Below are 23,870 nucleotides of genomic sequence, written 5' to 3'. Positions count from 1 at the left end.
GGTTGAGGGGACAGCAGCAACTCGGCCCAATATGCTTAATGTTGTTTTAATGCATCTCGCCTTTTTTCTACTTATCTGATATTGGCCAGGACATGTACAATGATTCTTTAACCCTTATACCCACCTCGGGCATTTTTGTTTTTTTTACTTGGTGGCTGTGTTATAGCCTATGGCGTGGATTGTTGCAGGAAATCTTCTTTTTAGTCAAATTTTTGAGTAAAATACTAATTTTTCTTTCTCACATGTCATTCATACTCTGTTGATGCATTTTGCACATTTTTGACACCTTTGTGTACAAAAATCAGCCAGAAAATCCTCATACAGCAACATTTTTTTCTGCTCTAATCATCTTCAGCCCTTTTCAAAATGATCAAACATGAAATTGTTTTCAGGATTTTAACCCTTTAAATGCCAGATTAAACATTTGAAGTATTTATTGAAAGAATCACAAAAAACTCATTATTTTCCCAATAATAATAAATACTATGGGAGTGGGACATTGGTAGAGTCTTGGACAACAAAATTGATTTGATTACATTATTATTTTTTGCGTAGTGCCTCTCGACACCTTTGTGGTAAAAATTGTCCCATTCATTTCCATTGAAACCACATTTTTTTATCTGTCTGCCACTGCAATATAAAACCATGCAATTTGTAATTTCAGCATTTCATTTTGAAGAAAAGTAGTGATATTTGACAGTTTCACTGTATTCTACCAGATCAGACTATTTTGCTATTGTAGGCCAATGCATGACATTATTGTATTTATGTCAGTTATATTATGGAGCTGTGTGATCACCAGGGACCCCCAAGAGTGATCTGTAAGGATGTGTGTGTGTGTGTGTGTGTGTGTCCGAAACACTTTTCTAATCAGCATCTGATTCATCAATGGGAACATTTGTTATGCAACAACACTGAAAACTTCAACAACAACAAAAAAACACAACAGAACATATGAAATATAAAAATTTTTAACACAGAAATATCCAGACTTTGAATGTGTGATTAATGTGTGTTTTTATGAGAAAGACATAAATGGAACTAGAAGATATGTCTGTGTGTGTGTGTGTGTCCATGACAAGTCCATTACAAGTGGAAAACATGAAGACATTTCCCAGTCTTCCCAGGAGTGGATGTCTCGGCAAATTCACCAAGGTCAGACGGTGCAATGCTCAGAGAAACTGTAGAAAACTCAAACGTGACATCTGAAGCTCTGCATTCCTCAGTTAGCATGTTACATGTTAAAGTTCTTGATTGTACAGTTAGAAAAAGACTGAACAAGTATGACATGTTTGGAAGGTTTCCCAGGCAGCACAGCTTAGCTTTGCAAAGTTGAATCTGAACAAAACACAAGACATCTGGAACAATGTCCTGTGGACAGATGAAACCAAAGTGGAGCTGTTTGACCATAATGCACAGCAACACCTGACAACAACTAAACATAGCATATCAGCACTAACTCCTCATATCAACTGTCAAACATGATGGTGGAGCGGTGATGATTCGAGCTTGTACTGCAGCTGCAGGACTTGCAGTCTTTGAGTCGACCCTGAACTTCTCTGTATACCAAAATATTTTAGAGTCAAATAAGAGGCTGTCTGTCCAGAATCTGGAGCTTGGCTGAAATTGGGTCGGGACAATTAAGCCAAGCATACCACCAACCAAATGATAGAAAAATTAAAGAATCAATGTGTTGCAATGAACCAGTCAAAGCTAATTATTAAAACACTGTGGAGGGACCATAAGAGAGCTGTGCATAATCAAATACACACAAACCTCCAATAACCTGAAACAATAACCTGACCTCTTCACTAAAGTCAAAAATAGATTTCTTGTCAGCTGTATTAACTAAAATTATCATTCAGACAGTAGTCTTTGTGCAGTGTAGTATCATTACTGTAGCATGGATGAGGAAGATTAAGAGTGCGAACTTTTCACAAAACTGTCATTTTACAGAAGCGGCATCTCTGTCACATGTAACGTACACAGTGTTATCTCCACATCTGTGCTGTTTAAAGGGCACTTCCTTCATTTACCAATACTGAGTAAATGCTTTAGGCTCATTCCCTAAAACATACCCTACTTTATTAAGGCATTTATTACAGTAATGCCTTACTTTGCATTTGCCAGCCTTTAGATATATGTTAAACTGCAGGCAAACAGAGGATGATTTGGTTAAGAAAAAAATGAAATCCAGTTTGTTTACCATCTATGGCGCAACCAACCGGCCGGTTCATCTCGGATTTTGTTACCAGGGACATGCAGTGTATCAGATTTAGGCATTTGTGTATTAGTATAAATAGGGAGATAAAGGTCTAAATAAAGTAACAACCATGGAAACAGGCATTTTTGATTGACACATCAGGTTTTAGCAGCTGAATCAGGACCAGGAGGGGAACTTTAGAAAGGCTCAGTTTCATTATATACCACTTAGGGCTTCCTTTCATTATTTATGTGCACTATTTGAGATGATTGGATGGGTTGTTACAGACATGTGGTGAGAATTTCATGGAAATATGACCTTAACACTTGGAAAATTGGTGATGTGTTCAATGCTTATTTTTAAAAGTGTTTTAAATAACTGGTAACTAAAATCAGTGGTTTTTGTTACATTTTCATGGTTAAAAAAGAACTAACCTGTAAAGTCTTGAGCTTTTCATCACAGCCAGCACAAAATTAATGTTAACAGTTGTTACTGTGTCAAAAGATAGCCTGAGAAATGACACAGTGAAGACGTGGACATGTGGAGACATGTAGCACTGGAAAGTGAGGCTAAGTAACTCTGAGACCTGCAAGTCAGGTTGGCTTGCCTCTGTATTAACTTGGAATAACGCTTATTTTCCCTGCTGGATCTTCCTGATTGCAGCTCCCTGTGCTGGTTTTTAGTCTATATATTGTTCTACCACAACACCATGATAATAATATACAAGCACACACAGATACACATGTTATTTGCATTTTTCAAAGACAGGAGTCTTAGGCCTTTGTGTATAGGATAGTTTACATTTTAACCCTTCAAAATGTATGATTTCATGTGTTTCCATCCATCCATCCATCCATTCGCTTTCGCTTATCCTTTTCAGGGTCGCTGGAGCCTATCCCAGCTGTCACAGGGCGAGAGGCGGGGTACACCCTGGACAGGTCACCAGTCTGTCGCAGGGCCAACACACAGGGACAGACAACCATTCGCACTCACATTCACACCTAGTGGCAATTTGGATTATCCAATTAACCTATCCCCACAAACTGCATGTCTTTGGACGGCGGGTGGAAGCCGGAGTACCCGGAGGGAACCCACGCAAACACGGGGAGAACATGCAAACTCCACACAGAAAGACCCCGGCCTGATGGTGGAATTGAACTCAGGACCTTCTTGCTGTGCGGCAACAGTGCTAACCACCGTGCCACCGTGCTGCCCGATTTCATGTGTTTATTAAAAGTGAATCAATCAGTTAAACCAATTAAATCAATTTTTTACTACAAACTACATTTTATTCACTCAATTACCACAAGAGAGCGCTGTTTCTTCAAGAAGCATGGCTAACTAAGAAAACAACCTCACCAAGTACTCTGTACTGAGTACACAGTATACAAGACACAGGTTTTCAGTTCATTACAAAGTAATTTGGTTCTATACTTTATAATAAATACATAAATATAAATGTGTGTATACACAGACACACAGTACCAGTCAAAAGTTTGGACACACCTTCTCATTTAATGGATTTTCTTCATTTTTACTACTTTCTACTGTGTAAATACAAACTGAAGAAATCAAATATATGAAGTAAGATATATGGAATTATGTAGCAAAGAAAAAAGTTATGAATAGCTCTAAATACGTCTTATAGTTTAGATTCCCTTTGCTGCAAACCCTTGGCCTTCTCTCAATGACGATGTCACCTGAAGTGGTTTCCCTTCACAGCTGTGCCTTATCAGGGTTCATTTATGGAATTTCGTGCCTTCTTAATGGGGTTGGGACCATCAGTTGTGTTGTGCAGCTGCACAGCTGACAGCCCTATTTGACAGCTGTTAGAATTCATATCATGGCAAGAACCAACAGTCCATCATTACTTTAAGAACTGAAGGTCAGACAGAAAATTGCTAAAACTTTGAATGTGTCTCCAAGTGCAGTCGCAAAAACCATCAAGCGCGACGATGAAACTGGCTCACATGAGGACGCCCCAGGAAAGGAAGACCAAGAGTCCCCTCTGCTGCTGAGGATACATTCATCCAAGTCACCAGCATCAGAAATCACAAGTTAACAGCAGCTCAGATTAGAGTCCAGGTAAATGATGAGGCCAAATTTGAGATTTTTGATTCCATCCGCTGTGTCTTTGTGCAACACAGAATGGTGAACGATGGTCTCTACATGCATGGTTCCCACCGTGAAGCATGGAGGAGGTGTGATGGTGTGGGGGTGCTTTGCTGGTGACACTGTTGGGGATTTACTCATAATTGAAGGCACACTGACCCAGCATGGCTACCACAGCGTCCTGTAGCAACATGCCATCCCATCTGGTTTACGTTTAGTTGGCCCATCATTTATTTTTCAACAGGACAATGACCCCAAACACACCTCCAGGCTGTGTGACCGAGAAGGAGAGTGATGGAGTGCTGCGCCTTATAGCCTGGCCTCCACAGTCACCTGACCTAAACCCAGTGGAGATGGTTTGGGATGAGATGGAGCGCAGAGTGAAGGCAAAAGGACCAAAAGGACCAACATGTGCTCAGCATCTCTGGGAACTCCTTCAAGACTGTTGGAAACCATCTCAGGTGACGACCTCATGAAGCTCATGGAGAGAATACCAAGAGTGTGCAAAGCAGTAATCAAAGGGCTGACGGCTATTTGGAGGAATCTAAAATATAAAACATGTTTGGAGTTATTTCACACTATTTTGTTTACTACATAATTCCAAATGTGTTCATTCAAAGTTCTGGTCCCTTCAGTGAGAATCTACAATGTAAATAGTCATGAAAATAAAACCATTAAATAAGAAGCTGTGACCAAACTTTTGACTTCGATATATATAAATATGTATAAAATAAATATGAACTAAAAAATACACACATATGTACTCAGTGATCAGTATCAGTATTATTATAATGTATCATTAATATTGTATTGTACTGTTTTTATATACCATCTGTGCATGGTCTTTATTTTTGGTGTCATGGTCTTATTTTTATATAGACACACACACGCACGCACACACTCACTCTCTCTCTCACACACACACACACACACACACACACACACACACACACACACACACACACACACACACACACGCCAGACAGAATGTGGTTGTGGTTTCCTGTACAGACATCCGTCTAAGTTGAAGAAGTTACCAGACTGCCAAGCATATGAGGGGAAGTTGAAACTAGTATTAAAATGATTAAGAAAAAAAATCAAATTAATGTATTACAATGGCAACAACAAAGTCTGGATCTCAAACCTGTGGCAAGGAAACTCACCACTCACACCAGCGGTGAGGTGTAGGACTGAACGAAATGTTAATGGAATGGAAGGAAAGTCCTTCACTTTCTTGTGCACAGTTGCTCAGTAATAACTTTAAGTTGCACTAAAAACAGAAAGTGAAAACAAACTTTCACATATATCCTTACATGCACATAAACACCTTGCATATCAAGGTTTTTTTAATTAAAGTCAAAACAACATACTGTCACATTCAGGCACTAATGTCTAAGCGTCATTTACACAACACTGACTTCTCATATGGTATACGGTATGTAATAGTGCCAAATAATAATAATAATAATAACTTGGCTCCTTGTAATAATAAGCCAGACGCACACTTTTCTCCATGTTGTCGGTTGGGATAAAGACTGTTAACCCCAGCCGACAACAACGTTTTTGGCACCGCTTTACATATTCTTAGAATTGAGATCTTTATGTCATTCCAAATAACTAAACGCTCCTACTGGTAAGTATTCATCAGGTGCATAATAAGGCTTTTTTCTGCGGTAAATTTAGAGTACACCGCATGAATCAGACCTTCCTAAATCATGTGTCAGTGATTCATTTAAATACTGTCCTCCTGAAATGTCGCACTCTGAAATGTAAACTGCTACAAATACATATGTTATAAGGCCCCCTGCAAAAAATATCTGCTAATTAAATTATTTTAGTATTTCAGTATTCTATCGATTATTCTATCAGATTATTGAATAATCAGATTTTTTTAAAATGCTCTTTTTCATGAGCAACGATAAATGTTCAGCAGAAGGGAAAAGACGAGTCTTTTAGAATGAAATGCTCGTCGTTTATAGAAACTGCAGTATTTGCATACATGAGCCTAAAAGAAATAAGCGGTTTCAGTGAATTTATTAAATAGATGTAATGTCGAAAACATAGCTTTAAAAAGAGCTGCGTACACGCTGGTCTCGGCAGTGAGCCCAGAGGAAGTCACTCCAATTCTGTGACTACAGGCGAAATAGCGTCGGAGCAGCAAGTGGGCAGGACCCCAGTCAAACTTTTCTCAGCTTCCAGGAGAGCTCGAGGATTAACGGAGCTTGACATGTGACCTGGCGGCAAATACGTGAGAGGGTTACCTAGGTAACCAGACCTTGGAACGCCCGCGAGCGGCCGGTCGTCGGTCAGAGTAAGTCACTTAGTCAGCGACACTGACGTGCGACGAGCGATCGCTTTCACTGTGTACGCAGCTGGAGGCTGAAGTTGACATTAGTAGGAGGTTAAAAAAATTCCGATATCATATCTACTGGATGAGTTGGATTAGGTGTGGCAGTGGTTTGTGTGTGTGCGTGTCTGTGTCCGTGTGCGTGTGTCCGTGTGTGTGCGTGTGTCCGTGTGTGTGTGTGTGCGTGTGTCCGTGTGTGTGTGTGCGTGTGTGTTAGCCTTTACAGGAGGATGTGGTAAATGCAAGAATCCTGAATGAATCAGCTTTCTCAGATTTTAGGCTTTGACCCGATGTAGCTCGGCAGTTTGCCCTGTGGATATATTTCGTTTAACTTATACTTTTAATAAGTATTTAATTATTAATAACAAAAAGACAGGCGTCAGACACTGAGATTTTCATTGGCAATCACCTGGATAGGTAAGATCAGATTAGCTCAGGCTGAGATGTTTGGAGGCAAAGTTAGAGAGGCAAGGCTGAGATGGTTTGGACATGTGCAGAGGAGGGATAGCGGCCGTATCTGACAAGGAATACTGAAAACGGCGCTTTCAGGCAGGAGGACAAGAGGAAGATCCAAGAGGCATTTCATGGATGCAGTGCAGAAGGACATGCAGAGATGGTGGTGGAGGCTAGCAATAGACTGAGATGGAGGCAGCTGTGGTGACCATTGAAGAGAAATTAATAAAACAAGCACAAATACAACAAACTGACAGCATCATCGTCACTGCCGTTTTATATAAATAATATTTTATTTACAGATGTGTGTGCAAACAAGTTTCAATCTTTAGTTGTCAGTTGGTGACAACTGAGTACTACATAGTCAACAGATGAAGGGTCAATTTAAAAAATTTGCCTTTTTTGTAAAGTGAGGTTTGTGTGTGTGATCAGATATTACGGGAGTGGTTTTAGTACCAGGACGGACGTGTTTATACCAAGTTTAGTACCAATCGGACTGACTGTAATTTTGACCCATAAAGTGCCCATTCCAGAAACACAGATACAATCATGTCCGGTATTTTTGTAATTCTGCCTCCGTACAGCACCACGGTGCGTTTTAAATAAATCAGTCGAGGTGTGATTGAAGCACAGACTTTCAGCTTTAACTTAAGGTGAAGTGGGTACTTCAATCATATCGGGTTTCTCTGATCTAGAGTCCGCTGTGGTTGTGTGCACGGGCAAAATTGTAAAAATTTAATGTGGTGTTTAGCGCTGCTGCCTCACAGCAACATTATCATTATTAATACTGTGTGAGTTGCCCTGCATATGACAAATTGTCTCAGGGTGTTTAATCCACTGAAACAAACACAGCATTGTTCTAATAATGTATATCCTACTACGGTAAACGTTTTTGGAAAGAGAATTATGAGGTGAATTCAATCTCAGCATGTATCAAAATGTGCAGAGTAATTGAATTTGGATGGTGCAAACAGCGTAAACCAGTGTAAACATCTTAAACCCCCTCGCCTTTGTGAGATTTACATTCTTCATTGTGGACCAGTAAGCTAACAGAGGACATAAAGATCATATCGAATCATTAAAATTATTAAAATAGAAAAACTCTTTATCACAGTGTAGTAAGACGCAAGTGTTTAACATCCACTTTGTGCTTGAGTTTGATAAGATTTCCATACGTCCAAAAGCTGGTTAGAGCTGTGCAGCAGTGTTGTAATGACAGAAGTCCAGTAACAGTTGCCCGTGTCTGATGGCATCCAGTTCCTAAACATATCACCACGAGGAGGATCTGTCAGTGGAATACCCAGGTGTCTCATGCACAGTCCCACATACACATCTTCAATGTAAAGAGCTCTGACATGCTGAGCAGCCTCCAGTATTTTCCTGGTTAAATCCAGTGAGAACACATAGCCCAGTCCAATGGCATAAGGTGGGTAGACTGACTCGGGGAAGGTGGAAAACGGCACAAACCATTTAGAGTTTTGGTCTCGAAGAACAGAAGCAAACCTTACCACGGTTCCTGTGATGTAGAGATGTTGGGGGGCCTTTAAAAGCATCCCGACAAGGTTGTGCACATTGAGGAACGTGTCGGTATCAACCTTCATGGCATAGGAGGTCTGGGGGCAATGGGTGCTGAGCCATTCAAACATTAACATTGTTTTGATGGTGAGGTTATGGTAGCTGTCCAAGAAGTCACTCTGGAGAATGTCACTATGGTCCCGGCTTTCACGTAACAGCTGAGAAAGTGAAATTTAAAGCATCATTTAATGAATTATTAATTATTAATAATTCTTCAGTTAACTCACTCATTGATACAGTAAACATGATCCATGTTTGGTAGATTGGTCTGAAAAACCAAAATCAAATCAAGCCACCTCGAAATCTTATAAGTAAAGGAAATTGTGTTTGTACTGGATTTTCTTTGGCTGCTTGGACTCTGATCCTTCTTTCCTTCCTCTGCTCCGACTCTTTGTGACTTTTCTAAATCATCTGGTGAGGCTCATTCATACTATGTATTCCTGATAATGAAAAGAAGGGAAATGTGTGGAAAGTTTACTACAATGGACTGAAGCCACTCACTTGTTCTTCAATGGTCTGTGCTCCATTTTCCTCTCTGGACTGTCCCAGTATGAAGTAGTGGCTGACCACTTTGCCCTGTACTGTTGTTACATTCCCCCACGTGCTGCGGATTATGTGACGAGCCTCTCTGTTGTGGGGTTCAACCGGGATCATTAGAACCAAAAACGGGCTTTCCTCCCGACATCTGTTCGGTTCATCCAATATGAAATGGTACTCGTGTGGGTACGCCACAGTATACTGCAAGGAATAATGATACAGTGAGATCTGTGTAAGCAGAGGAGGCTGGTGATTTTTCTGCATTGTACTTGATAATACTAGATTCATATTTTTTATTTGAATTTTGTATCTTTTCTAAAATGAGCTTAAGATTAAAAGATAAAATATTTATGTTTTAAAAATAGAAAGAAAAAAAGAAAAGTTCAACTTTTCTTGTCCAGGTTTGACTTGGCTGTTTGTGCCGTCTGTGAAAACCATTAAAGCAAATGTACATAACACAGTCATTTCATTATTAGATGGGAGGAGCTGTTAAAATAGGACATGTAAAGCAGGACATCAAACCAAACCAGAGCCACAAACCAATACTGACAAAACCTACTCTATGTTGAAAATGCAGAAACCAAGTCTCTGATGTTACAGCTGAATAAAATGACAACCCTTCATTACAAACCTCTCATATTTCTTCTCTGTTCTCTTGTTCAACTTCAATTTTGTCACCTCAGTTCTTCTGAAGTCACGAGAAAAATAAGGAGTTGTGATTGAGGCAACCTCAGTATCGAGTTAGTACTAGTGCAGGATCCTTCCCCAGCAGACAGGTGGTCTTTGTTTGACCACCCCATTTCAGAAAATTAGAGAACCCTGAGCTGCCACTAATAAAACATATACTACAGCTATGTGTCTAATTTGATACGTCACAGTCATAATAATTATGAACATGTATTTCTTTACATATTTTAAATATAAATAGATAAAATGAAATGAAAAACATTACGGTAACACGATCACATCATGAGGACTTTAACTTTAGCTCAGTTCAGAAAAACACTGAACAACCAACTGATCACTTGTGTAACTGATTTGTAGAGATGGTATTGTTATTGTTGCCTTTGCTTTAAAGTTGCACAGATTATATGGAGGCCAGTAAATATACTTACCCTGTCAACTAGAGGAGGTACACTGTTTTGAGGGTTACTTGAGTTTGGGGTGGTGGTCCTTGGGTTTAAAGACCAAGACACTTGGAAGACGGAGCTGTAGATCACTAAAGTCCCGACCATGATCAAAGCCACCAGATACCACAAGCATCTTCTAAATTTCATCCACAGAGTCCTTTCACTGCAAAGAAGTTAAAGTGATTAGTATTTATCAGCACTGCAGAAGCACTTAAGAGTATCCAGAGCTTCATTTGTTCTGCATTTTGTCATGTTACAGCTGTATTCCAAAACTGATTAAATTCATTTAATTTATGTTTTTGTTTTTTATAAATTTGCAAGAATTCATTTTCTCGCGTTGCCATCGTGGGATACTGTGTGTACAATTGTGAGGTGAAAATGAATTCCATCCTGTTTGGAATAAGGCTGACAAAATGTGGAATAAGTGAAGGTCTGCGGTGTAGCTCAGTGTTGCTGGGCTGAGCTGAGAAAGCACTTTCCCTTTCACATCAGACACATGCCACCACTCTAAGAGTCACAATGTTTTTCACTCTGTAGCACCTGCTGTGTGCGCTTTATTGTGGACTTCTTCCATGTAGTTAAACACCAAATATTTAGAAATCTAACTTCAACTGCAATAAAAAATATTCAAAGCAAACATCATTTAAGTATATTTAACACAAATTAACTAAGAATTTCTGCTAAACTCTAATTTTTGCTAAATTCTACTGAATTCTACAAATTACAATAATTGAGCTGAATTGAGAAAAAAGCTTAAAGGTACATTAAGTATTTTTTTCAGGTCATTTAATAGAAAAAAAGTGTGTGGTACTTATAAAACCTCACTTCCTGTTCTGAAGTCAGGGCTGTAACACATGAAAATATGCACACACATGTTTATTTATTCTCTGATATAGAAATTGATATTGATTTTTCACTTGTGTTAAAAAAAATAAAGAAACAAACAAAAAAAACAACAAAAAAAGAAAAGTTAATCCTTTCTTATGCAGATTTGATTTGGTTATTTATGCAGTTCGTGAACATGTACATAATGCACGGTCATTTCCTTTACTGGAATTATTATTAGGACCTGTAAAGGAAGAACAGAAACAACCACAGTGTCCCAGTCCCTCATTAACTGTGATGTAGTTTTACAGCCTCTTCTCGAGCAAACAAGGAGGAGATAGCTCAGTAGGTAGAGTGTTTGCCCCATGATTAAAAAGGTCGGGGGTTCAAATCCACTGAATGGCTACCCGGAGGTACCCCTGAGCAAGGCACTGTCCCTACACACTGCTCCCCAGGTGGATTGGTGGCTGCCCACTTTATATTTAATGTTTCTGATATGTGTTGGCTGACTAAACTGTTTCTCCTTCAGTGGCCACCAGAGTTAAGATTATGCAATGCAGTTGGGAAGGCAAAGAAACCTGACTGTAATCTGTAATCTACTGACATCTGACAGTCAGCTTTTACACACTTTACTTTTAAGCACAATCGAGTCACAAACTGTTTAGATTCTGATGAATTTCTTTTGTGCAAATTAAGAAAGATTGTAACTACATTTAAAACACAAAAAAATGTCTTATTTATTGGGACGTAACGTATAACTAAAAGTTATCTTTTCAGCCCTGAGTGAAGCCCTCTTTGTCTTTTGTTAGTCTTTTCTGTGTATAACAGTCAGGTACCCACAACACTTGTGACTTCCTTGTTCACTTGCATTTTGTGACCACAACTATTTTACAGTTTCCTGTTTATAAAGCAGAATCAGATAATTCATCAACATATTTCATTTCATTTAATTCTTTAATATTATATGAAAGCCAGTGTGTCTCAAGAATAACTTCAGTTTTTTGGGAGTTTGCAAGAATTCATCAACAGCAGCTCAAACAGTCTTATGAGTCTTAGGTTATCAAGTCCTTAGTGACAAAATACAAATTTGTGTGATGTACAGATTGATCATTACCAGCTTTAGTGTACTAATTAGGGTATGGGGAACATCAACAAGCTTCCACTAGTACTCTGACGTCAAAGTGAGAAAGTTACTGTAAGTGCACGAAATATATAGTTGTGTGCCACCTACTAATGTCCCTAAAGGCATTTATTCAGTAGTCAATCAGCAGGATGAAAAAACAAAAAAACAATGTAAAATGATTAATGTGACACTCTGACTACTCCCCACATTTAGCTCTGAATAGAAGTGGATAGAAACAAAAAGTCATCTGCAGATGTATTTTGGACTTCTCAGACTAGTCTATTTTAGCTCATAACTGAAACTAGGGTTACGTGGTTTAGCAGTGTCTCACTGCCACATCTCATTGCTGACAAGTACATAATTATGAAAACATAAAGAGTGAATGCCTACATAGAACGACTGATCAGTTAAAGAAAATCTATTTGCTAAAATACAGAAATGGTTACAACTGTATATCCTTCACCATCTTTATCACTTATTTCTTTTCATATAAATCTATAGCAACAAAAACAACAAATAACTACACACCAACAAATAATACAGCATTTCTGTTACATGTGGTGTGGCTCCTTCAAATAACAGCTGACCACAATTTGAAGGCATCGTTTGTAAACACGTTCCAGCCTTTTCATTCTAATCATTAATGCTGTATATAATAAAGCAGAGACATGTTACAGTATGTGTTTTACAGTATTTGGACAGCTTGTGCATGACAAAATTCACTGGGAAGAAAATGTTTACAAACATGTTTAAATATATTCCTTACAAAACAGTTAAAAAACGTATATTTATTTTTTATAAAAATAAAAAAGGTAACAAAATGAAAAAAGACAAATTTGATAAATGTTAAGTTAAAAGTAAATGAAAATAATGCAGTAGTTTTAAATAACAGTATTATTAGAATATTATTAGAAAAAAGAGTTTCAAGGCATTACACCAACAGCAGCTACAGAATGACATTTGCCTTTCCTGCTGTTTGCTATAAAAACCTCAGCAAACATTACAGTCACTAATTAAAAATGATATATTTATGCATTGCTACTCAAGATGTAATAAGTCTAATTAATCCATTTCATAGCTGGACATAATTTCTTATAAATAAAACATTTTCCATTTTAGGACCACAGTGTGTCTACAGTCTAACTGTTTTATGTCAACATATATTTGAAGTAAAACAAAGAATTAGACTTACCCTTTGGAAACGGGGAGCATTTTCAGGAGGTGAAGAATGGATTATTAGGTCAACTTCAGTAACTTAATGTAAATGCAGAAGCTGAGAATTCAGCTCTTCATGTTGATCTGTACCAGTGCCTTTGTGGTTTATGTGTTGCACAAATAGGTCATGATATGCTGTGAGCACCCTTAGACAGATACTGCTCTGATGTCATGTCCTGACATGTGGATGCACCTTTAAGGAACCTTTACAGAGTGTTTGTGCGTGTTTAGGCACAACATGACTTAACATGCTGTGCATTCTTAGCAGTTTGAGTACATATTGCCCCACTGCAAAAGCAAAACAACTGAGATCTCATATGTTTAAACAGGTTTTTCAAGCAAATAACAGTTAAAAATTTAAAAAACAAAAATTATTCACAAGGACAGTGCCAGTCTACTTTAAACATACAATAGTATGTCCATTCATAAATAAGTCAGATCCTTTAAAGTTCTGACTAATATCTACCCTTCAATTTCTATCTAAAGCACTGGAGAAAGTGGTTTTTGGCAGCTGCAGACTTTCTTACATCATAGAAGTGTCACGATTGTTTGTTTGAAACTGTTAGGCAAAACGAAATGCTAGACACTAAACACTAGGAACATGGAACATGAAAGCCGAAACCTGAAACCTGAAAACTGAAGGGGGAGAAGAACTGGTTAAAAAAAGCTGCAGCACCCCCGTTAACAACAGAGGAACAAACAGTTCCTCCACCATTGCATCCACTTCTCAGTTGACACACCCACACACACCCCATCTGCTCTGCCAAGCCAACAACTTCATCTCCCCAGTCCATTTTTTTAGATATCAAACTGGAAAATCAGAGACAGAGGCAGGTCAGGACAAAGCAAGGATAGTGGTGGAAACTGATACAACTGCAGCAGGGGTGGACATTGAGCGTGGGACTGCACTGAAAGAAAAAAAGGTAAAAACAAGGTGGTGTGTTTGCAGCTGTGTGCCATAAACCTCCTCAGACAGGACTTAATGGCAAAATTGCAAATTGCTCCTACAGAGACAGGAATGCATGCACCATGTATTATAAAACTCACTGGGGCCTGACGCAATGCATGAAAAGCAATTTTTGACCAAAAAATCCACAACATTGCTGCTGAAACATTTTTATTGGGTTGAAACAGGTAATGCGGTTGTGACCTACAAACTTGGTGACCCTGATAAACCATTTTACAAAGGACTGGTCACCTCACATGTTTCAGTGGCTAAACCACACACAGGGAAATGGAGACCTTTTGCTATTTGCCATTAAGTGTGACACAGCGTGGGAGCCATTCCCAGGCTGCCCTGGTATACAATGTTTACCATTGCTGGGGTCATATGTGTCATGCTAAACTGTACAACACTGGCAACAAAAGCAGCAAACTTAATGGGGCAAAACCAAAACTTTTAAAGTTATGCTAACTGGAGCAGAGGGTAAATACGGCATAAGGCAGTGCTTCCCTGAGCGTGTGTCAAACCCACACACCTTTATAAATGATTTGTCACCAAAAGTATTTTTCTGTAAATCCCTGTTATCTAGCCTGATAACGGTTCTGTTGGTCGCAATAAATCCAATTATGAAGTAAAACATACGGAGAAAATACTGCCATGTTTATTGGAATAAGCACACAGGTTTCCAGCTACTTTGGGCCTCAGCCAGCTTTGTTTTTGTTCACTGCCCTAAAAATCGTTCAGTTGATTAAGTGTTCTAGGAGCTTGTGTCATCAGGTTTATTCTACACACTGTCAAGCAAAACTAGAAGCTATTATAGAAGAAATTCCCCTCTGGCCCGTGGGAGCGGTCTTTAAGTTCAGGTCTTCTTATGAAAACAATACCTTCAGAGGAAAACACACTGAGATGGATAATACAAAATAATATCTATAAAATAAAATCTGCACTCGCCCTGCAGGTGGTCTTTATCCTTAAGTTCGGGTCCTCTACCAGAGGCCGGGGAGCATGAGGGTCCTGCGCAGTATCTCAGCTGTTCCCAGGACTGCGCTCTTCTGGACAGATCTCTGATGTTGTTCCCGGGATCTGCTGGAGCCACTCGCCCAGCTTAGGAGTCACCGCACCTAGTGCTCTGATTACCACTGGGACCACCGTTACTTTCATCCTCCACTTCTTCAGGAGCTCTTCTCTGAGCCCTTGGTACTTCTCGAGCTTCTCATGTTCCTTCTTCCTGATATTGCTGTCATTCAGTATCGCTACATCTCTCACCATGGCTGCCTTCCTCTGCTTGTCCACCATTAATATGTTTGGCTGTTTAGCCATCACCAGTTTCTCCGTCTGTATATGGAAGTCCCACAGGATCTTAGCTCGGTCATTCTCAACAACCCTAAGGGACTTCCAGGTCATACTCTGCACCGATGTTCCTGTACACTAAGCCGGCCACTTGGTTATGGCTTTCACGTATCCCCTGCCTGCTAGCATCTTGCACCCTGCTGTAATGTGCTGGATTGTCTCTGGGGCATCTTCACACTGCCTGCACCTGGGGTCTCTATGGATCTCAGAGCTTGTTCCTGTGCTGCCATGTTTGGGGCCTCCGTGCTGTCAGTCCAGCTTTGTTTAGCCACTGGTAGGATTTCTGGATGTCAGCCACTTCCTCTATCTGCCATACCATGCCATACCAAAGGCCTGTCCTTCTATGATGGTTCCTCCTTTTGTTCCTCTTTCTTGGGTTTCTGCTGCGGGTGACGTCCGAGCCGGTATGGCTTCATTTTTATGTCTCCTGTAGGGGCTCATCATTTTTTGACAAAGAAGTTGCAAAGGTTAAGGTGAATGGCACACTTTGGAAAACTAAATACAGGGTTGCAGGGTTATCCCAAAAGAGCTGAGTTCGCTTCTCCCTTTCACCTTGTACAAATAAAACAACAACAACAACAAAAATTTGACCCTAAAGGTATATGGATACATGTTTAAGTGGGAAGGCCATTTTGGGTTTTATGTGAGACATTAGCTCAGACACAGAAAGATTTTTCTTGCAGGTTCAGGTTGTTTGGAGTGTGTTCCAAGATTATGAGTTTTTCACATTTTAGGAAAAGAAAGGTACTTCAATGACCTCTGATTATTTCTGTTTTAATGAAGGGAACTTCATAAAACCAAAAGTTTATATAGATACGCAGCAGATACGTTGCATCCAATAGGAGGCAATCATGTCAACACCAGTGAAGATTGCCCACAGTAGGACCCCTGATTAGGGAGGAAATAGGCACGGATCAAGAAATGAGGGTCCTAGCGTTGCTACTAACTGTAACATCAAGTCTGATAACAATGTGGGAAAAAGGGAGCAGAACACTAAAATAAGCAGTGCAATTATTGTAGTGCATTGGGGTTTTGTAATGGCTAATACAGGCCATAACTGGGGATTCCTGCTAGAACACTGAATAAAGGGAAGAAGTCACGGAACATTTCTCCCACTGAAAATGTTACGTCCAGATCAACAGAATCACAGAATCAACGTTTTGGGATTTCCTTACTTGGATGATTGAGCATGCATCAAGACAGAATAAAGGGTCGCCTCACCACTGTAATGAAAACAGGCCAGAAGGTCATAATATCTTTAAACTTGTTGAAATAATGCATACAGGGTTAGGCATTAGGTATTTGGGTGTCAGGCAAGAGTCCGTTTGCATTGTTTAAGATAGAACTCACTGACACAGTTACTGCATCTACACCTTAAGCTAACACTGCAACACACACCACACAGGAATAATGCCCCTAAACATAACAAATGCTGACGAAGTATTAGGAATAGAGACAGGTTACACTGACACAAATTAAATGTTAGATTGTGTGTGTTTGAGCACCTCCCAAGCTAACGTCTGTTGGTGTGTGGCGCCACTTCCCCTTACCACAGGAATGCTTTGTTTACCATACCACTGGCAATGCTCACGTGGCTTTTCATTAGCTGAGAACTAGATTCCCCTCTGAATGGAAAAGAACCTGTGCACTAGCTTTTCTGATCGTGCCTCTTAAGTTATTCACCCTCCCAGACTTCAAGCAGTTGAGCCAAGCTGCAGAGTGGTGGAATAATTTTCAGTAAGATGAAGAAATCTCTCTGTCACGCTCTCTAATCTGTCCTCATCTGTTCTCAGATCTTGTTGTGGCTCCTCTGCTATCTGTTATCCAAAGCACAGTTAAAATCATGTAGTTAACTGTTTCTCAGTAAGAGTATCACACACATATCTGTTTCCAGGATAACATTGGAAGAAGTGAAACTGGTAGTATTGCCCCAGGGAGCACTCACGTAGACGTTCACTGTTTATGCCATTGTTTCCCTGCGAGTAAAATAAATGCGTTTGAACTCGCTACTCTGTCTCACTTCATAAGAGAATTTTTCTAATAATAACCAAAGAAGAAGAAGAACACAACATATTACAACATGTCATTATTTAACAAAAACTAAATAAAAAAACAGAAGCAGTGTGTTAAAAACTATAAACACCCCTTGACATCAATTCTTTCACGTCGATGTGGAAGACTATGTTCTTCTGTATAACATGGTTGTTGTTCATTGGAGTTACAGGGATTCAGTCATGCACAACCCTTCAGTTCCTGCCACAGCATTTCAGTTGGTATGAGGTCTGGATTTTGCCTGGGCCACTGCAACAGCTTGATTATTTCAATTTTAAGCCATTCTGTTGTAGATTTGCAGGTGTGCATGGGATCATTGTCCTATTGGAAGGTAAAACACAGTTCACAACTCAGTAATATACAAATTTTATTTGTCTCCTCCCTCCTTTCTTAAACAACTGACAATTGGTGCACCCTAAAGCATTAATAGCCAAAACAATAGGCTCATTACTTGAGATAGGATCTTGAGACCATCGATTAAAATACCTCCTTCAAAAATGATAACATGTGGAGAGGATTTGGAGAGATGAGCACAGTTTCATCTACAGGAGTCACAATGCCAACAGACCCAGGTCTGTTTTTTACCTGTTCAGGTGTTATACTCCATTTGTGTACAGGAACTCAGGTAGGTATCATGGTTGTATATGAAGTCAAATGTGATTTGGTGCTTTCACTTAAGGAAAAGTCCTCTGGCAGTTTTCCTCCTGTTTTTCCTTCTGGTGGAAATGTTTTAAAAAATGTGAAAAAAACCAAAAGAGAGTAGAAGTTAGTATGAGGCCACTGTCCGCCTTCGTACTGGACTAATATGTATACATTCAGGATTCATCTGTTCTGCTAAAAACCTGCCTTTCGATAAAACCTGCAAATCAATAGGAAATTTTCTTCCTTTGAGATGCAACAACAAAACTTAACAGTATTGGAGACATTCTGAAGCTCGGCACCATGAAGAACAAGGAGCCCTCGCAGTACAAGGATGCACATTTCTGCCACATCTGGCTTGTAGAACTGAACAATGAACAAATAGAGTACAATATAAAGAAAAAATTCCAAATCCACGGCACAGAAATTCACACTATGTGTGACAGTACAACCAAAAACAGTTTAAAATAGCAATTTAAGTTTTACAGGAGTTTGTAATTTTTTATATGTGTAGCATTGAACTATTATTAAACTATGAAATGTTGTATTCGGGTCAGTTCATTTAGATCCAAATTCATACACTGCCTACACAGACATAAAACGCACTGCACAGGAGCAAACAACCTACAGAGAGATATCAGGCACATATAGCAGCCATGTTTCTTTGCAAATTATATTTTTAATCAGGTTTCAAACTTTAAAGTCACCTATAATGATTGATTAACTAGCAAATGTGGCAACAAAGAGCTTCATTTAGAGTTTCCACTGCAGCTAACACAGTCAGTGTAGTCATTGTTTTCCTTTCCTGTTGTGCTCGGGTCAAATCTGACTGATTTACAATTTAAAAAAATAACTCATAAATATTGTGTTTTACATCTGATTGCCTCGAGGCCTTATGACATCCTCCACACTCTGCACTTGAACATATAAAAGTGATGAGCACCTCTTTTGTTGAATTTTGAGTGTTTTAATCAAATTTGTTACATCTGTGGTGTTCCTGGTCAAAAGTGACCGCCATAGAAAATGAATGGGAATTCACAGGGGCGTAATTACCAGGGGGGTTAGGAGGGTTAGGACCCCCCCAATAATCAGACCCAACCAATATAACCCTCCAATAAAATTATGAATTATCTTACATAAATAGGCTGTTGATTTTCTTTACTCATTTCAGTTATTCCCAGAAAAATAGTGGCACATTTAATCGTCTGGGAATTTACCCAGATTTATTTATTTATTTAGACAGAGATCTTGACCCCACCAATGTTCAGCACAAAGTTACGCTGATGGGAATCCACTCCCCCACCCCCCCTTTGGCCTCTTACCCCCTGAATGGCCCACTGAATGACAAAATGAAAGACCCCCTTCACGACCTACTGAACCACCCCCCGAATGACCACTGTGACCGGAACACTAAAGTAAGGGAGGTGGGGGTGCACAAAAGAGGAGGGATTAATTAAATATCCTGCTAACAGGATACACATTTTTTAAACAATTTTAACTGGAATAAATAAAATATGTTTTCTGGTACTATGTGATTAATGGCAATATAGCTGGCCTTTACTAGAAAAAGAAAGGCTAAACACATTTATTCAGGAATATTTATCCATTAGCATTAGCATCCATCTAGCAACTAGCTAAGTTATGCAAATTACTTAACAAACAATAAATAATGTTGGCTGCACTGAGAAACAAAATTGATAACTTACCTTATTACTTACCTTATCTTCAGAAGGAGGAAGTCTGAGCTGCAGCCTGTCAGCATCAACGGGGAGTGCGTGGAAAGGGTCTCCAGTTTCAAGTTTCTGGGTGTGCACATAGACACAGACCTCCAATGGAGCTCTAACATCTCTGCGGTTTTAAAGAAGGCCCAATAGCGTCTCCACTTTCTAAGAATCCTCAGAAAAATGGACCTGAAGAAGGAGCTGCTGACCGTCTTCTACCGCTGCTCCATTGAAAGTGTGCTGACATATTGCATCAGTGTTTGGTTCTCCAGCTGCACCGCAGCACACAGAAAGGCACTTCAGAGGGTCATCAATATGGCCCAAAAAAATCATTGGACATCCTCTTCCCTCCCTGAAGGACCTGTACAGCACTCGCTGTCTCAAGAGGGCGTGCAGCATCCTACGGGACTGTACACACCCAGGACACCGGGTGTTTAAGCTGCTGCCGTCTGGCAGGAGGTTCAGGCTGCTGAGGTTCCGAACAAACAGACTCAAGGACAGCTTTTACAACAGGGCAATAGCCCTAATCAATGCAAATAGCTGACCTGATTGGCTACCTGCCTGGACTTTTTTAGGGGGGGAGGTAACAATGTTTAAAACAATAACAATAATAATATTTATATTTATAACAAGGTGCAATAATAATTAATGTGCAATAATAACAGTGTGCAATACACATACACTTCTTCTTCTTTTTTTATTTACTAAGTTATTATACTGTGTTGTGTTGGTTGTGTTGCATTGTGATGTGTCATATCGTGTCGTGTTGTGTTATATGTAGTGCCGACGTAGGACAGTTTTCCAATTTCATTGTACTATTGTACTATGTATGACTGTGCAATGACAATAAAGAGTTTCTCATCTTATCTTATCTTATTGTTCTTCAAGGCAGAAAATGAACCTCAAAAATATAAAAAATCCAAGAGTGCTCTGATGCGCTTTACATGACGTTAATTTGTCTGCCATTTTGGACGTGTAACAATCTGGTCTTTAAGTGATGACGTGATGAGCCCTGCCTCCAGGTCCAAACTACTCTGCGTTTATTAAGGCTGTTGTGTTTTTAACACGTTTTAATGTTTTGTATCTTGTTCCATTTAATCTGAACAAGCCCCTAAAAACAGTCAGTGATCACTGTCGGCCTCTCTCGGTTTTTATCACCACTGTTCATTTTAAAGCTCAGTTTTTAAACCTTACGGTGTAACTACAGCCCAGCCCATGCAGCAGTATATTAATGGCCAAACCCGTATTCTGAAACCTACTAAACTTTGGCAACTATAAGTAAACAATCGAATGTATATATACTGTCTTAGAGGAAGTAAAGCATTTTCATGGTAAGCATTTTTCTCATTATGTGGAGAACTGAACTCTGGAACTGCAGTCAGTGGAATAAGTGGATAATGGTTATTATATTTAGTGCTTCCCCTTACACTGTCGGTAAGTCATTGATGACAGTGATGCTGAGGTGTGTTTATGAGGAAATCTGTAATTTCCTGTCAGTTTTTGCCTCTGTTAGCAGTTGTTAGCTCCTATTCGCTGCTATTAGCTGCTGTTAAGAAAACTTTTTTATAAATTTTGTTCATAAAATTTGATCTGATGACAAGAGGTAATTGCAACAATATCAAGAACAAATAAACATGTTATAAGCCATAACCCTAATTTAAGTTCAGGAGTGAGGGTTAAGGTGAGGAGGAAGAAGATGAGGTGGAGCTGAGCAGGGGAGAGTAGTGGTGGAGGAGGCAAATAGAGAACATGAGAAAGGAAAAAACTTGAAAGAGAAAATAAAAATATAACTGATAACTGATGCTACTGTTTATCTTTTCCCCCCACTTTCTTCTATCCAAATCAACAGAAAAGTGATAAAAAAGAAAGATGATCTTTCTGTCTTGATTGCTGCACCCAGCAGCACAGCGTAGGTGTTGTGGGGGAAAAAAAGCAGTGATAATTTTGATGTAAGCACTGTATCAGTTATTGGATGTGATTGTTACTGATTATTTTGTTCAATATAGTTGCAGTTCAAAAAAGCGCCCCTCCGACAGCCAAACCCATCTGTTCTCTGATTGGATAGTTAAATTTGTGATTGACATGACATTGACCAATCAGAAAGGAAAGGAAAGGAAGAAAAATAGGGTCAAAATTCGTACTTGTAACTTGAAACTTGAGTGCAGAGTTTCACATGTATTTCTTGGTAAGTCCACATACAAATCTTTTTTACGCAAACACAAATTCTTTTTACACATACAAATCCTGATTTACAAGTAAAAAACTGATTTACAAGTACAAAATATTTATGACCACAATTTGAGCCCATAGTTATTGAACTTCTAAATAGCACTTAGCTGCTCACTGCTAGTTCAACTGAGAAAACACTTGGTCTCTTCCCATCTCAGAATAATGCGGACGTTCTTGTAATAATGCAGTCATAAGATTACCAAGAAAATAAGCTTCTATTAGCAATGGTACCACAAACTAAACAAGTATTACTGTAATGAGACAGAATATGTGGCCTTATTCAATAAAGTGAAACCCAAACTACTCTTCACATGTAGCCCAGAATGGAAACCGATACACACAAAAACAGTATTTATATCCTTTGGTCCACAAGTTGTCACTTAATGTCAGATACTTACACAGCATTACATACATTTACATACAAACATTACATAGATCTACTTTACGTTTTTTTCTTGTTGTAAACTATTTGAGGTTAAAAATAAAGGCACGTACTTTTTTTTACTAATATTATTACTTTGTTGTAAAATGAAGGGTTTGTAGGCATCATAGCATGTCTGAGTCGATATTACGGTCACTATATAAGGGATGATACATTAACTGGCTGTAATATGTCCTACTATGGAGTGAATCATCCAGACGTCTTATAAATAAAAGCTTTTCCATTTAAAAACCACAGTGAGCCTTCAGTCTGTGTCATACTTTCACATTAGCATGTTTGAAATTAAAGGAAAAATTAGACCTACCCTTTGGAAACTGCGTTCTCCGGCATTTTCAGTAGGCGAAAAATAATCTTTGGTATAAGCTTTGGTACGAGACAAGATCGGAATGATTTCTTTTTATTCTGTAGCATTGCATGTGAAGAGACTCGGACCAGACATACTTCCTTATTGAGGCCGGAGGCTCAGACCAGCCACAGACTGCTGTGAAGAAATACCAGGGGCATTCTAATGAGTTGTAAAGATCAAATTAGCGATCTCTGGATGAAGCATTTTTTTTTCATAGATTTACAGACACCCTGTCTTTTTAAAATCTTTGACTCATTGCTATCTAAAGCTAATATATACAAAGTAAAGAAAAATACAACAATAAAACCTTTAAAATTGCTTCATAAACATTCTCAAATACAAGCTCTTAATTAAATAAACAGTGGAGTCAGTGGAATACCTACCTCCCAAAACTCTGACTTTTTTGTTCTGCAATTGCTGAATTGATGTTAAGTTCAATCAGATAAATCCAAGGAAGGGAATCCCAGAAAGGTGATTTTGTTCATCTGGCTGTTGCATTTTCAGTAGTAGTGACTTCTTCTTCTTCTGTTTTCTTGTGAGACTGAATAAATGAACAGAATCATCTTTCTGTGAGTTGAGCAGTGTTTCACAATAAGACAGCTGATTAGACTAGACGAGACTTTTAATG

At 39.1% G+C, this 23,870-nt stretch overlaps 1 protein-coding gene across 2 annotated transcripts; it reads right to left on the bottom strand.

Moving 5' to 3' along the window:
• Positions 1 to 7,354: 7,354 nt before the first annotated feature.
• On the bottom strand, positions 7,355 to 23,735 carry LOC116328140 (beta-1,3-galactosyltransferase 2-like). Of its 2 annotated transcripts, XM_039615247.1 has the most exons (5): positions 23,626 to 23,735; positions 23,201 to 23,377; positions 10,343 to 10,520; positions 9,192 to 9,428; positions 7,355 to 8,848 (listed from the first exon to the last, which is right to left on the bottom strand). In XM_039615247.1, the coding sequence occupies exons 2-5, from the start codon at positions 23,305 to 23,307 to the stop codon at positions 8,249 to 8,251; spliced, it is 1,122 nt and encodes a 373-aa protein (XP_039471181.1). In that variant the 5' UTR covers positions 23,308 to 23,377; positions 23,626 to 23,735; the 3' UTR covers positions 7,355 to 8,248. The 2 variants fall into 2 exon arrangements, with proteins under 2 accessions (XP_039471181.1, XP_031605715.1); XM_031749855.2 differs by lacking the exons at positions 23,201 to 23,377; positions 23,626 to 23,735 and adding an exon at positions 13,498 to 13,716.
• Positions 23,736 to 23,870: the final 135 nt, after the last annotated feature.

The sequence above is a fragment of the Oreochromis aureus genome, linkage group 2 (assembly GCF_013358895.1).
Source record: "Oreochromis aureus strain Israel breed Guangdong linkage group 2, ZZ_aureus, whole genome shotgun sequence".
NCBI lineage: Eukaryota > Metazoa > Chordata > Actinopteri > Cichliformes > Cichlidae > Oreochromis > Oreochromis aureus.
This window is presented reverse-complemented; position numbering and strand designations above follow the sequence as displayed.